This window comes from Ranitomeya variabilis, chromosome 6, assembly GCF_051348905.1.
Source record: "Ranitomeya variabilis isolate aRanVar5 chromosome 6, aRanVar5.hap1, whole genome shotgun sequence".
Taxonomy (NCBI): domain Eukaryota; kingdom Metazoa; phylum Chordata; class Amphibia; order Anura; family Dendrobatidae; genus Ranitomeya; species Ranitomeya variabilis.
Window position 1 is genome coordinate 117,549,283 of NC_135237.1, and position 16,774 is coordinate 117,566,056.

The following is a 16,774-nucleotide window of genomic DNA, read 5'->3' on the forward strand; positions in this document are numbered from 1 at the left end:
ACCTAAAAAAGAATTCACAAGCCCTATAACATCTCAATGATATCTAATTCCCAGCGATGATTAAACGACTACAAGTCACCATTTGTTTTGGGATCCTAAAACATCATAATTCTCCTACACATTTGTGAGCATCACATAATGTTTCAGTCAGTGATTTTAAGAGCTCATAGACATATATTTGGATCTCCTATTTATGAAGACAAAACTGATCGATATGATCATAAGATCAGTTTTGTGACTGTTGGTATCAGCTTATAATGTCAGACATGTTCACAAGACAGACAGGGAAACGTTGAATACTACGCATGCTGACCAGGTGCACAATGTATCCATCATTTGTGTGCTACTCAATTAAACTGCATATGGTATATATTACTGCACTATAAGATATTTATATTTACCTGTACAAAAATGTGCCAAAGGCGTTCTTCCGTAAACTGTTGCTTTTTCTCCTTTAGAGACTTTAAATGCTCGCCCAGTGGTGCCCCTTCTATGAGCTCCATAACAATGTAAAGTTTGTCATCTGAAACACACACAAGGGAAGAAATTAACTATTAATACTACAACATTTACCCTTAGTTGATGGTAGATCAGCCTTTTATAAGATTTAATTTTATTGCTTACATGATCTATCCACAATCAAATTCTCTTACCATATGTTCACCACTTAGGGAATCCGATAGCAGGCTTTTGCTATTTAAACTGACAGCAGCATAATGTACAGAAACAGACCCTGATATCAGCGATGTGCCACTTACTGCTTTGATAGCAGTAGATTATCAATAGAGGACCAGTTGGCTTGTGCCTCCTAGTCCTCCTGCTCTGTGTAACCCCGCCCCCACCACTGATTGGCAATTTTCTTCCAAAGTACATTGTACACAATAAGCCAATCAGTGGAGTGGGTGGGGATACACAGCGTAAAAAGACTTTATGGTACCAAAGATGTTCTATCCAGCACTGATTTTGTTTAAACTACAACAAAACAACCCAGTAAGTACAGCAGAAAAAACTGCAATTTTTATCAAAATGACAGCATGCAGCCCAGTATTTGACACATAGCAGAAAACAAAGTCTCTGTCTATACTTCATGCTGCTCTCAGATTATATAACAAGAACCTGATTTAAGGTTCCTATTAACTATTAACTGCAGGACTCTGCTGTGCTGGTTGTCAGGCTGCAGGAGAAAATGGCAAAAGTAATGACTATCATGAAGGAGAATCTTCTCCAGGCACAGGCAAGGGTCTATGACCAAACAGCGATACTGAGTCAGTTCCAGCCCGGGAACCGCATGCTAGTGCTTTCATATGTAAAGCGCCATGGAATAAATGGCGCTATAAAAAATGTATAATAATAATAAAATAATAATAATAAAATAATAATAGTGCTTATTAAGTTCTAAGTTCTGTAGAATGTAAGTCCGCAAGGACAGGGTCCTCTCCCCTCTGTACCAGTCTGTCATTGTAAATTTGTTTACGGTAAATGATATCTATAACCCTTTTCTCATGTACAGCACCATGGAATTAATGGTGCTATATAAATAAATAATAATAATAACTTTGTATTTGGAAAGCAACATTTTCTCGTAAATTTTTTAGTTCTGTACATTATTACATAAAAAGGAAAATATCAGCTTTATTCCAACTTTTCACTAGTAGCTGCATGGAAACCAACCAATCAATTCAATGTAGCAATAATATTGTGCTGGTACTAAGCCTAGTTCAATACTAATTGAGTCAAGTGCCCTTTGAGATAAATTTCAGTGAAATAATTTTAATCAAGAAGGCTCTCCCTGGAGTCAAAGCACAAAAATGGTCTAAAGGCTTCCATGCAGCTCATGAGACATTGGTTGGGGACACAATAATGATATCTGTATGTTCAAGTTTTTTTTAATTTTAAGTGATTATTTGCAGCAGCGGCCTCCCTGCACCCTGCCCCTCTCCCCACTCACCACTGCGACTCCGGTCCTGCACTTCCTCCTTCCTCTCCGGCTACTGCCCTGGGTCTATGCAATGCGTGCAGATCTTCGGGAACTGTGCTTAGTGCATGCATGCTCCCTCCTTCTTAAAAGGGCCACACGCACCGTCCTAAAGTGTCCGCAGCCAATGGACACTTGCTAGATCTCAGGTCCATGTCCGCTAGTCCTGCTAATTTCTCTCCATCCATCCCTAACCTCCGTGCTAGCACCTGTCTTGTTAGTCTGTAATTCAGACGGAGCCGCCTGCACCTGCTATGCCAGTCTATATCAGCCGGACCTGCCTGCACCTGCTATGCCAATCCCTATATCAGCCAGACCTGCCTGCACCTGCCATGCCAATCTGTATATCAGCCGGACCTGCCTGCACCTGCCATGCCAATCTGCATATCAGCCGGACCTGCCTGCACCTGCCATGCCAATCTGTATATCAGCTGGACCTGCCAGCACCTGTTATGCCAATCCGTAAATCAGCTGGACCTGCCTGCACCTGCTATGCCAATCTGTATATCAGCCGGACCTGCCTGCACCTGCAATGCCAATCTGTATATCAGCCAGCCATGCCATGCCAGTCTGTATATTAGGTGGACCCGCCTGCACCTGCTATACCAATCTGTATATCAGCCGGACCTGCCAGCACCTGTTATGCCAATCCGTAAATCAGTTGGACCTGCCTGCACCTGCTATGCCAATCTGTATATTAGCCGGACCCGCCTGCACCTGCCATGCCAATCTGTATATCAGCCAGCACCTGCTATGCCAGTCTGTATATTAGGCGGACCCGCCTGCACCTGCTATACCAATCTGAATATCAGCCGGACCTGCCTGCACCTGCCATGCCAGTCTGTATATCAGCCGGACCTGCCTGAACTTGCCGTGGTAGTCTGTATTTCAGCAGTACTCTTCTACTGGGCTGTTGCAGCTACATGTCCCTTTGCGTCCGATGTCTGTCTGCACCTGGTGTCCATCAGTAATAAAGCCTAACCTCACCTTCAGGGGCTCTAGTGAAGAGTCAGGTGCTCACCTAGTCACGCCCATCCAGGCTCTCCACGGACCACGACACAGTGGTTCCACCACTCCCGTTATATTTATTTGACAGAAAATCACTTAGTTTAAATGAATTGCCACCCACATAACCAATAGATATTGTCCTTGAGACACATAATATAGAAGAAAAAAACAGCACATCTAAGGAATAAAATAACAAAATCTTGAGACAAGTTACTTACTTTCTAGGAAAGTCCTATAATAGCGAACAATGTTTGGATGACAAAGCTGTAAGACAAAATATGATGATGCTATTGTTAGCACATTAGAAATCACAACCATGTAACAGTCAAGAAAATACCAAGGAAGCTGGAAATATCTATAATGACAAACTAAAAAAAAAATTGCCATTTAAGTGAAAATAATCTTCAAATGTGAGAGGATCAGATTGGTGAAGTTTGTGATTCTATCTCTATTGCATTATTAAACCCCTTTTGCACCACACAAAATGTCTGTTAGGGTATGTGCCCACGATCCAGAATGATGATGTTCGTCCTTCGTTTTCGAAGATGACCATAACTTCAGGGTTAGAAGAGGATTAGTAGTTATGGGTCCGGAGGTGGCTGATGAGTCCAATCCGGGTCCTGAAGGTTCACCCACATACTTGACATAAGGAAGCAGATGTGGTCAGTACACCAGATTCTACTTGTGCCTTGCATACAGTGCGCTTTCTTTTTGCGTCAAAGATTTTCCTATCTTCAGCTGCACGTGCTCCTGAGGTGATTCTGCCCCGCCAACCTGGACGATCCAGGGCAAGCTCTTCCCATTCATTGGTGTTGACTTCCAGGTTTTTGAGAGACACCGTAAGGCAGTCTTTATAGCGCTTCTTCTGCCCCCCAACTGCTCGCTTTCCTTGGCACAGTTCTCCGTACAGCAGTTGTTTCTGTAGTCGGCTGTCAGGCATTCTAACCACGTGTCCAGCCCACCTGGCTTGGACTTTCAGCAGGAGAGTGTAAACGCTGCAGAGCCCAGTTTGTTCCAGAATTGCCGTGTCCGGGACATTGTCTTGCCACCTGATGTGGAGGAGTCTGCGGAGGCAACTCATGTGGAAATGATTAACCTGTTTAGCATGCCGGCTGTACACTGTCCAGGTCTCGCTAGCATAGAGAAGTGTGGTGAGGACCACCACGCAGTAGACCTTCAGCTTGGTGGTAAGGCTGAGTCCCCTTCGTTCCCAGATGTTCTTACGCAGTCTCCCGAAGGCGGCACTGGCTTTGGTGATTCTGTTATTAACCTCAGCGTCTATGGTTACTTCACGGGAAAGTGTGCTGCCTAAGTAGGTGAAGTTATCGACTGCTTTGAGGTTTTGCTCCTTCACTGTGATACGTGGCTCCTTGTACAGTTTTCCTGGAACCGGTTGATACATGACTTCGGTTTTTCTAATGTTGATCTCGAGACCAAAACTGTCGCAAGCTTGTGAAAAACAGTCCATTTCATGCTGCATCTGTTGTTCCGTGCTAGCGTTAAGTGCACAGTCATCAGCAAATAATAATTCACGGATAACAGTCTCAAGCACTTTCGTAACCGCCTTCAGGCGTTTTGGGTTGAATAGCTTGCCATCAGTCCTGTACCTAACCTGGATTCCATCTTCACAGTTGATAAAGGCATCATTTAACATTGCAGAGAACAGCATACTGAACAGGGTTGGAGCAAGCACACAGCCTTGTTTTATGCCGTTTGTTACTGGGAAAGCCTCAGATATGTCTCCATTGTTCAGAATCTTCACCATCATGCCATTATGGAACTGCCGGATGACTGAGATGAACTTGCTCGGGCAGCCGAATTTTGCCATGATCTTCCACAGGCCGTCTCTACTGACTGTGTCGAAAGCCTTGGTCAGATCAACAAAAGTTACATAAAGGTCACGGTGTTGCTCCTGGCACTTTTCCTGAAGTTGACGTGCTGAAAATATCATATCTACTGTTCCACGTTTAGCACGGAAACCACACTGGCTTTTCGGGTAATAGTCCTTGCTCAAGGTGATGTAAAAGGCGGTTGAGCAAGAGACGAGCCAATATCTTGCCTGCAGTGGACAGAAGGGAGATGCCTCGATGGTTGTCACAAGATTGGCGATTACCTTTCCTCTTGTATATGTGAATTATGCTGGCATCTTTCATCTGTTGTGGAACCTGTTCCTTTGTGCACATACACTCACCGGCCACTTTATTAGGTACACCATGCTAGTAATGGGTTGGACCCCCTTTTGCCTTCAGAACTGCCTCAATTCTTCGTGGCATAGATTCAACAAGGTGCTGGAAGCATTCCTCAGAGATTTTGGTCCATATTGACATGATGGCATCACACAGTTGCCGCAGATTTGTCGGCTGCACATCCCAAAGATGCTCCATACAAGGCAGGATGGATCCATGCTTTCATGTTGTTTACGCCAAATTCTGACCCTACCATCCGAATGTCGCAGCAGAAATCGAGACTCATCAGACCAAGCAACGTTTTTCCAATCTTCTACTGTCCAATTTCGATGAGCTTGTACAAATTGTAGCCTCAGTTTCCTGTTCTTAGCTGAAAGGAGTGGTACCCGGTGTGGTCTTCTGCTGCTGTAGCCCATCTGCCTCAAAGTTCGACGCACTGTGCGTTCAGAGATGCTCTTAGGCCTACCTTGGTTGTAACGGGTGGCGATTTGAGTCACTGTTGCCTTTCTATCAGCTCGAACCAGTCTGCCCATTCTCCTCTGACCTCTGGCATCAACAAGGCATTTCCGCCCACAGAACTGCCGCTCACTGGATTTTTTTTCTTTTTCGGACCATTCTCTGTAAACCCTAGAGATGGTTGTGCGTGAAAATCCCAGTAGATCAGCAGTTTCTGAAATACTCAGACCAGCCCTTCTGGCACCAACAACCATGCCACGTTCAAAGGCACTCAAATCACCTTTCTTCCCCATACTGATGCTCGGTTTGAACTGCAGGAGATTGTCTTGACCATGTCTACATGCCTAAATGCACTGAGTTGCCGCCATGTGATTGGCTGATTAGAAATTAAGTGTTAACAAGAAGTTGGACAGGTGTACCTAATAAAGTGGCCGGTGAGTGTAGATGCCGGTGTGGTTCAGGACCTTCGATGACGTCGCGGCTTGTGATTGGTCGCGTGAGTCACATGAGCAGTCACGCGACCAATCACAAGACAGCGACGTCATCACAGGTCCTGAACCACACCATCTATAGGAACGGAAGAGAAAGCATGCACCGGAGAGGCGGGAACACTTCGGGGGCCATCAGAGGGTGAGTATATCACTATTTTTTATTTTAATTCTTTTTTTTTGACCAATTATATGGTGCCCAGTCCGTGGAGGACAGCCCCGTGCGGAAAGTAAGCAGATCAATGCACTCCTAGGTGTGCGGAATCCCTGCAATTCCGCATTTTTTATGAACATGTTGCTTTTTTTTCCGCGATGCGATTTTTTCGCGGAAAAAAATGCAACATTTGCAGAAAAAATGCGGAATACCCTGTAAATAATAGGAGGCATAGGTTAGCGTTTTTTTCGCGTTTTTATCACGTTTTTATAGCGAAAAAACGTGAAAAAAACGCGAAAAATCCTGAACGTGTGCACATGGCCTCACTGTCATGCTGCGTCTGTAAGCCCTGTACTGCTGACGACCCCCTGCACAATCACAACAGCTGTTTCCCCTGCAAGATTAAGTGATTGTGTAGGGAAAACACTTACTGAAACACAAACAAATGACAGTAACAATGTAAGGATTGCAACTGGATCTTCTCTCTTTATCGTATATCACGCCCGACGAAGAATGGGTGAAACGCGTGTTGGGGCACCTGGGCCACAAAGCAGCTATCTCTTAACTTCAACCCATGATGTAAGTGTTGCCTGTAATACATACTGTATGTAGTTTTCTGCATTTTCCACAGGGACATACTCTGTAGGCATTGGGATACACACTATATAATTAACATATTTTATTACTTGCACTATACATTGCATTTTGTGGTCCTCCACTGGGGTACTCTGTCTTTTAACTATTGGTTTTTATTAATATTAATTTATTGTATTCTCCTTAGTAAACTATTCCGTTTATGAGACTTTTGTGCAGTATTTTCTTTCGGTGGCATTATAAGGATATAAAATAGAAGAATTGATTCTTATCGTTGCCCACCTGCTGCCTTTGTTTTGTATTGTCTGATTTGACTTTTAAATCTGTTATCACTAAAAAAGTTTGTTTTCAATTTTAATGCAATAGGATTTGTGTCTGGTATAAAAGTAGCCTGCAACATTATTTATGACGATGGTTAATTTTGTCTACATTAGTTTTGCTCCACACCTTGATCTGAGACAATGTGTTGCTATAATAGAGCAATTACTCCCTCTATCTGTTCCTCAAGGACAGTGATAGAAAGTGAACAATACAGCATACACGTATACTCATATGTACCTGCTCTCTGATTATTGTCAGCTCAGACACTATGTTCTCAGCGTTGTTCTCTCGGTCTCTCTTGTCTTTACCAAATGCTGGGTTGTGCAAATTAATTTCTTTCATTGCGAAGAGATTCTGTCCACTGCGTTTCCTGACCTGTATAAAATATTATTATACAAAATGAATGTATCAAGACTAAAAAGGATAAAGAACAGGAAATTAACTCTAAAAAAAAGTTAATTGTATTAAAGGATTATAATAAAAAAAGAAACAAGTTATTTTACACAGGATAGGGGATAACTTACTGATCACTAAAGTTATGACTGCTGGGGACATGGCTGTCACCAGGAATTTCAGGGCCCCAAACTGGCAAAATGTTCGAGCCCCCTTGAAACTCCTCCAAGGCTCCACCCCAGTTCCACCTCCCCCCCCCCTTGAACCTTCCACAATTCCACCACCCACTCTAGGAAAAACTCCACTTCTGCATCATGTTCTCATCAATAACACATTAACAGTTCCCATCGAACACCATATCACATACATAGCCATTAGTTTTTGTTTTGGACAAAAGATTTTTTCATCACGACAAGGTAGACGCTTTTGGTATGCGTTTCATCTTGCACTTTGTCAGCATTCTGCTATGTAAAGTGGCTCTGATATCATTACAGCACCCCCTAACTGTCCTTTTTAAAATTTACGAGGACTCCTATCACTCCTAGCACTACAGGGTGATGAAACACGTAGGGATGGTTTGTACACGGACATTTTTAAGAAGGATAGGTCACACTTGGGCGCTGTCCTTGTCAGCAAGGAAGATATTGCATTGGGCATGATGGGCAATGTAGTTTTACCTGTCTAACTTAATTTACCTTTTCTCCCTCCTGCATGATGTTTTTGCTCATTGGAAACTTCTAATGGTAAGATCCAACCATTTTTTAATTGAGGACTGGTTCACTTTATCACTTTAATGTACTTTAATGTCTGTTTACTGTATGTCATCGTGAAGTATTGGCTACCCATATTTTAATCTTGAATTTTAAGTTAGATTTTATCTATGATATGTGATCCTTCTTACCCCAGACCACATATTACCAGCACACAGTGACCGAATACTACAATACTGATCAATAATAAAAAAAAAAATCACAATACTAATATCAACATAATCACCATTATACACAGGATCTCTGTATATAGTGTTTAGTGTACAGGTAATACAAGGATCACTATGACATTATACACAGGAGCTCTGTATATAGTATATAGTGTACAGTTAGTACAGTAATCACAGTTGACATTATACAAAGGAGTATATTGTTTATAGTGCTTCAGGTGAGTATTTATTTGATGCTGATAGGTGAAACGACAATTTAGTAAGACATTTCGGCCAATTAATGGCCTTTATTATATAGTCGCCTTTTCAAATAAGCATCATGGGAAAACCAGGTAAGTCGTGTCACTGCAAAGAAATATGTAATAGAGCATATTAACCCCTTAATCCCCAAGGTTGGTTTGCATGTTAATGACCGGGCCAAATTTTACAATTCTAACCACTGTCCCTTTATGAGGCTATGACTCTGGAACGCTTGCATGGATCCCGGTGATTCTGGCATTCCTTTTCTTCTCGTGACATATTGTACTTCATGTTATTGGTAAAATTTCCTCAACATTACTTGTGTTTATTTGTGTAAACAATGGAAATTTGGCGAAAATTTTGAAAATTAAATCACAGAGATATGTCCCACAAAATACTTAATTAGTAACATTTCCCACATGTCTACTTTACATCAGCACAATTTTGGTACCAATATTTTTTTGTTAGGGAGTTATAAGGGTTAAAAATTGACCATCAATTTCTCATTTTTACAGCAACATTTTTTTTAGGGACCACATCACATTTGAAGTCACTTTGAGGGGTCTATATGATAGGAAATACCCAAGTGTGACACCATTCTAAAAACTGTACCCCTCAAAGTGCTCAAAACCACATTCAAGAAGTCTATTAACCCTTCAGATGCTTCACAGGAAATTATTGAATGTTTAAAAAAAATTAACATTTAACTTTTTTCACAAAAAAATTACTTCAGATCCAATTTGTTTTATTTTACCAAGGGTAACAGGAGAAATTGGACCCCAAAAGTTGTTGCACAATATGTCCTGAGTATGCAGATACCCCATGTGTGAGGAAGAACCACTGTTTGGGTGCATGGCAGAGCTCAGAAGTGAAGGAGTGCCGTTTGACTTTCCAATGCAAAATTGGCTGGAATTGAGATAGGACGCTATGTCGCGTTTGGAGAGCCCCTAATGTGCCTAAACAGTGGAAACCGCCCACAAATGACACCATTTTGGAAAGTAGACCCCCTATGGAACTTATCTAGATGTGTGGTGAGCACTTTGACCCACCAAGTGCTTCACAGAGGTTTATAATGTAAAGCCGTAAAAATAAAAAATCATATTTTTTCCCAAAAATGATTTTTCGCCCCCAATTTTTTATTTTGCCAAGGGTAAGAGGAGAAATTGGACAACAAAAGTTGTTGAACAATTTGTTCTGAGTATGCTAATACCCCATATGTGGGGGTAAACCACTGTTTGGGCGCATGGCAGAGCTTGGAAGGGAAGGAGTGCCGTTTAACTTTTCAATGCAAAATTGACTGGAATTGAGATAAGATGCCATGTCGCATTTGGAGAGCCCCTGATGTACCTAAACAGTGGAAACCCCCCACATGTGACATCATTTTGGAAAGTAGACCCCCTAAGGAACTTATCTAGATGTGTTGTGAGAACTTTGAACCCCCAGTTTATAACGCAGAGCCGTGAAAATAAAATATTTTTTAGCCCCCAAATTTTTATTTTGCCAAAGGTAACAGGAGAAATTGGACCCCAAAAGTTGTTGTCCAATTTTTCCTGAGTACGCTGATACCCCATATGTGGGGGGACCACCGTTTGGGCGTATGGCAGAGGTTGAAAGGAGTGCCTTTTTGGAATGCAGACTTAGATGGAATGGTCTGCGGGCGTCACGTTGAGTTTGCAAAGCCCCTGATGTACCTAAATAGTAGAAACCCCCAAGTGACCCCATAGTGGAAACTAGACCCCCCAGGGAACTTATCTAGATGTGTTGTGAGAACTTTGAACCCCCAAGTGTTTCACTACAGTTTATAACACAGAGCCGTGAAAATAAAAAATCTTTTTTTTCCACAAAAATTAATTTCTAGCCCCAAGTTTTGTATTTTCCCAAGGGTAACAGAAGAAATTGGACCTCAAAAGTTGTTGCCCAATTTGTCCTGAGAATGCTGATACCCCACATGTGGGGAAGGAGCACCGTTTTACTTTTTCAACGCAGAATTGGATGGAATTGAGATAGGATGTCTTGTTGTGTTTGCAGAACCCCTGATGTGCCTAAACATTTGAAACCCCCCAATTCTAACTCCAACCCTAACCTCAACACATCCCTAACCCTAATCACAACCCTAACCATAACCCTAACCACACCCCTAACCCGAACACACCCCTAATCCCAACCCCAAACACACCCCTAATCCCAACCATAACCCTAACCACACCTCTAACCCTGACACACCCCTAACCCAACCATAAATGTAATACAAACCCTAACCCCAACTCTAGCCCCAACCCTAACCCTAACTTTAGCCCCAACCCTAACTCTAACTTTAGCCCCAACCGTAACCCTAACTTTAGCCCCAACCCTAACCGGAAAATGGAAATAAATACATTTTTTTTATTTTTCCCTAACTAAAGCAGTGAAAAAGGGGGTTTGATTTACTATTTATAGTGGGTTTTTATGTTTGGCATCTGTTACACACTAAGAGATGCTTTTTATTGCAAAAAATAGTTTTTGCGTCACATTTTGAGAGCTATAATTTTTCCATATTTTGGTCCACAGAGTCATGTGAGGTCTTGTTTTTGCGGGACGAGTTGATGTTTTTATTGGTACCATTTTTGGGCACATGACATTTTTTGATCTCTTTTAATTCCGATTTTTGTTAGGCGAACCAGCAATTCATTAATTTCTTTTGGGGGGGTGTTTATACCATGTGGTAAAATTAATAAAGCGGTTTTATTATTCGGGTTAGTACGATTACAGCGATACCTCATTTATATCATTTTTTATGTTTTGGTACTTTTATACAATAAAAACTATTTTATATAAAAAATTATTATTTTTGCATTGCTTTATTCTGAGGGCTATAACTTTTTTATTTTTTCGCTGATGACGCTGTATGGCAGCTCGTTTTTAATTTTTTCACTGATGATGCTGTATGGTGGATAATTTTTTGCGGGACAAGATGACGTTTTCAGCGGTACCATGTTTATTTATAGCCGTCTTTTTGATCGCGTGTTATTCCACTTTTTGTTCGGCAGTATGATGATTAAACATTGCTTTTTGCCTCGTTTTTTCTTTTTTTTTACGGTGTTCACTGAAGGGGTTAACTAGTTGGACAGTTTTATAGGTCGGGTCGTTACAGATGCGGCGATACTAAATATGTGTACTTTTAGGCTACGTTCACACTTTGCGGGTTTTGCCGCGGATCCGCAGCGGATTTGACACTGCGGATCCGCAGCAGTTTTCCATGCAGGGTACAGTACAATGTTACCCTATGGAAAACAAAACCCGCTGTGCCCACGCTGCGGATTTCCGCGCAAAAAGCCGCGCGGCTTTTCTGCGGAAAAAAAGAAGGAGCATGTCACTTCTTGGTGCAGAATCGCAGCGATTCTGCACCCATAGAAATGCATTGATCCACTCACTTTCCGCATGGGGCTGTGCCCACGTTGCGGGAAGTTAAGCGGATAATGTGCAGATGGTACCCGGGGTGGAGGAGAGGAGACTCTCCTCCAGGCCCTGGGAACCATATTTTGGTGTAAAAAAAAGAATTAAAATAAAAAATGATGCTATACTCACCTCTCAGCGCTGCCCGCGGCGTCCGGTCTCAGTTGCAGTGCGAGCAGGACCTGTGGTGACGTCGCGGTCACATGACCGTGATGACGCCGCGGTCACATGACCGTGACGTCACGAAGGTCCTTGTTGGCACAGCCGCCTGCAGCACCGAGGAGATCCGGACATCGGAGGGTGAGTATAACCAATTTTTATTATTTTTTACATTACTATTGATGCTGCATATTGCTGCATATGCAGCATCAATAGTATAGGCGGAAACCCGCAGCGGAAACCGCGGAACAAACCGCGATAAATCTGCAGGGATAACCGCAGCGGTTTTGCCCTGCAGATTTATCAATTCCGCTGCGGGATTAACCCGCAGAGCAGGCCGCAAAGTGTGAACGTGGCCTTATTGTTTTTTTATTTATTATTTACATAAAGAAATGTATTTGTGGAACAATATTTATTTATTTTTCTTTATTTAGGAATTATTTTTTTATATTTTTACACAGTGTAATTTTTTTTAACTTTTTTACATTGTCCCAGGGTGGGACATCCCTATACAGTGTCAGATCGTTGATCTGACACTTTGCAGAGCACTGTGTCAGATCAGCGATCTGACAGGCAGTGAAGGAGGCTTGCTGGCGCCTGCTCTCAGAAGGCACTGACAAGCCACCTCCCTGCAGGACCCGGAAGGACCCCCACGGCAATCTTGGATCCGGGGCCTGCAGGGAGGAGAACGGAGGAGACGCTCGGAACAACGCGATCACATCACGTTGTTCTGAGGGACTCAGGGAAGAACGCAGGGAGCCACCTCCCTGCGTGATGCTTCCCTATGCCACCGGCACGGAAGAGGTATGGTGTCATGTGTCCAGATGCCATAAAGCACCTGATATTGGAGGTTCCTTTACCTGCTACCTCCCTTTTACTCTTGCGTTGCACATGAACTTTAATATCCACTAAGCTGCTACTATATGCTAGGAGGAATTAACTGAATTATATCTGATCAGAAGTTTAATTCTCAGATTCATTAACCAGGTAGAAATTAAACTATACAAAATTTGTTACATGCATGTGTCACCATTATATACATTTTGGCCATATCTTTACCTAGTCTGGATACCTTACATTTGTAAATGTCTTCTTTATGTATATTCAGTAAAGATTAATATTTTTTATGTGAAAATTGCTCTTGTTTTTTTTTAAAGATAGATTATATTGTCAGGTTCTGCATGTTTCCTTGTTACCAATTTTGAATGACTTGGGAGTTTTGCTTTAAATTGGTTTACTGGGATTAACATTATTCCTGACCAGTCTATGGGATAGATCATCAATATGAGATCAGTGGGGGTCCAACACCCTTTATCCCATGTCAGTGCCAATCATGTTTTTCAGAACTGAACTCCACCCCTCTGTATGCCGCTGCATTGTATCTCCTATTCAAGTGGTAAACTTCAGTACTTCGCAGCAGCCAAAAGACAATGAAAGGGGGTGTGGGGTTTGGTTCCATACACTGCCAATATATGGATGCTGCCTAAACAGATATCAACTGATTGCAGGAGCTTCTGGGTGTCAGACCTCTACCGATCTCATGTTGATGACCCATCCTATGGGATAACCTATTGATTTCCTATCCTATATCCTGGACAATGCCAACTGCACCTTGAAGAATAACAAAAATCATATCTAAAACACAGTTGTGAAATTGTTTTTTTTTTATTCCGCTATCAGACAATTTAACAGATAATTAGTTAGCACTGCAGCCTTGCAGCACTGGAGTCCTGGGTTCAAATCCCACCAAGGACAACATCTGCAAAGAGTACAGGTCCTTCTCAAAAAATTAGCATATATTGTTAAATTTCATTATTTACCATAATGTAATGATTATTACAATTAAACTTTCATATATTATAGATTCATTATCCACCAACTGAAATTTGTCAGGTCTTTTATTGTTTTAATACTGATGATTTTGGCCTACAACTCCTGATAACCCAAAAAACCTGTCTCAATAAATTAGCATATCAAGAAAAGGTTCTCTAAACGACCTATTACCCTAATCTTCTGAATCAACTAATTAACTCTAAACACATGCAAAAGATACCTGAGGCTTTTAAAAACTCCCTGCCTGGTTCATTACTCAAAACCCCCATCATGGGTAAGACTAGCGACCTGACAGATGTCAAGAAGGCCATCATTGACACCCTCAAGCAAGAGGGTAAGACCCAGAAAGAAATTTCTCAACAAATAGGCTGTTCCCAGAGTGCTGTATCAAGGCACCTCAATGGTAAGTCTGTTGGAAGGAAACAATGTGGCAGAAAACGCTGTACAACGAGAAGAGGTGACCGGACCCTGAGGAAGATTGTGGAGAAGGACCGATTCCAGACCTTGGGGAACCTGAGGAAGCAGTGGACTGAGTCTGGTGTGGAAAGGCGTGTGCAGGAAATGGGCTACTGGTGCCGCATTCCCCAGGTAAAGCCTTTTGAACCATAAACAGCGGCAGAAGCGCCTGACCTGGGCTACAGAGAAGCAGCACTGGACTGTTGCTAAGTGGTCCCAAGTACTTTTTTCTGATGATAGCAAATTTTGCATGTCATTCGGAAATCAAGGTGCCAGAGTCTGGAGGAAGACTGGGGAGAAGGAAATGCCAAAATGCCTGAAGTCCAGTGTCAAGTACCCACAGTCAGTGATGGTGTGGGGTGCCATGTCAGCTGCTGGTGTTGGTCCACTGTGTTTCATCAAGGGCAGGGTCAATGCAGCTAGCTATCAGGAGATTTTGGAGCACTTCATGCTTCCATCGGCTGAAATGCTTTATGGAGATGAAGATTTCATTTTTCAGCACGACCTGGCACCTGCTCACAGTGCCAAAACCACTGGTAAATGGTTTACTGACCATGGTATTACTGTGCTCAATTGGCCTGCCAACTCTCCTGACCTGAACCCCATAGAGAATCTGTGGGATATTGTGAAGAGAAAGTTGAGAGACGCAAGACCCAACACTCTGGATGAGCTTAAGGCCGCTATTGAAGCATCCTGGGCCTCCATAACATCTCAGCAGTGTCACAGGCTGATTGCCTCCATGCCACGCCGCATTGAAGCAGTCATTTCTGCCAAAGGATTCCCGACAAAGTATTGAGTGCATAACTGAACATTATTATTTGATGGTTTTTTTGTTTGTTATTAAAAAACACTTTTATTTGATTGGACGGGTGAAATATGCTAATTTATTGAGACAGGTTTTTTGGGTTATCAGGAGTTGTAGGCCAAAATCATCAGTATTAAAACAATAAAAGACCTGACAAATTTCAGTTGGTGGATAATGAATCTATAATATATGAAAGTTTAATTGTAATCATTACATTATGGTAAATAATGAAATTTAACACTATATGCTAATTTTTTGAGAAGGACCTGTATGAATGTTCTCCCTGTGTTTGTGTGGGTTTCCTCCGGGTTCTCCGGTTTCCTCCCACATTCCAAAGACATACTGGTAGGGAATTTAGATTGTGAGCCCCAATGGGGACAGCGATGATAATGTCTGTAAAGCGCTGCGGAATATGTTATATATAAAAAATAAAGATTATTATTATTATAATACGGTACGGTATATGTACCCCAAAATGGTTCTGAAAAAAATACAACTAACGTGGCAAAAAACAAGTTCTCACACAGATACTGCACACGATTTGAAACATTAAAAGTAATAAAAATACTAAAAAACTCATTGCGTCCTTAAGGGTGATAATAGCTGCGTACATAAAGGGGTTGTCTGGAGAGCAAATTATTTTTCAAAATGCACAGAATGGGATAAAATAGGCAATACGCCCCTTACCCATCTCCCAGAGCTTCTGTTCTGATGCTGACCAGTCCCTGCCAGTCTTTGTTCCCTACCAGTCTCTTCACAGGGACATCTCTAATTGTAAGTAATCACCTGCAGCCCATGACTGGCTGCAGTTGGAGATTACAGACGTCACTTGCTCTGTGGTTGGGACATCATGAGAGCAGCAAGTAGAAGCCAGCAGGGGAGCAAAAGAGATGGAATAACAGCAAAAGGGAATGGACAAATTATTGTTTCTTTTTTTTTTCTTCCCCAGTCTGAGCATTACATTAGCAAATTTTAACCCTTTGAAAACTGTTTAAACAGGTTACATAGCATTCGGCAGTAAAGAGGTCTGTGCTCACAAGGACATAGGCATATATAATTATCTATTGATCATGGCATCTATATGGCTCTCAGAAAGGAATAAGAAGATTATTAAAAGACATTGATTATATCTCAACTGGTAGATTTAAAAACTCTATAAAAATCACCTTATAGACACTCCCAAATGCTCCGCTTCCAAGGTGGTCTAAAATTGCATAGTTTCCTATAAATTTTGTGGGCGTCTTATTTTGATTGATGCCTTCAATACTATCGGAGACTTGCTTTAGTTCATCTTCCTGTAAACCACATAAAACACCACTTACATTTGCGGAGAT

General features: G+C 42.0%; 1 protein-coding gene across 5 annotated transcripts in view; it reads right to left on the minus strand.

Annotated features, from left to right (window-relative positions):
- NEK10 (NIMA related kinase 10) overlaps positions 1-16,774 on the minus strand; it is a 407,343-nt gene that overhangs the window by 201,655 nt on the left and 188,914 nt on the right. For all 5 annotated transcript variants that reach the window (XM_077268950.1, XM_077268949.1, XM_077268946.1 and 2 more), the window contains 4 exons: positions 16,607-16,735; positions 7,420-7,557; positions 3,202-3,247; positions 402-523 (listed from right to left, as the gene is read on the minus strand). In XM_077268950.1, the coding sequence (XP_077125065.1) occupies positions 402-523; positions 3,202-3,247; positions 7,420-7,557; positions 16,607-16,735 (435 nt within the window). The remainder of the gene's footprint in view (positions 1-401; positions 524-3,201; positions 3,248-7,419; positions 7,558-16,606; positions 16,736-16,774) is intronic.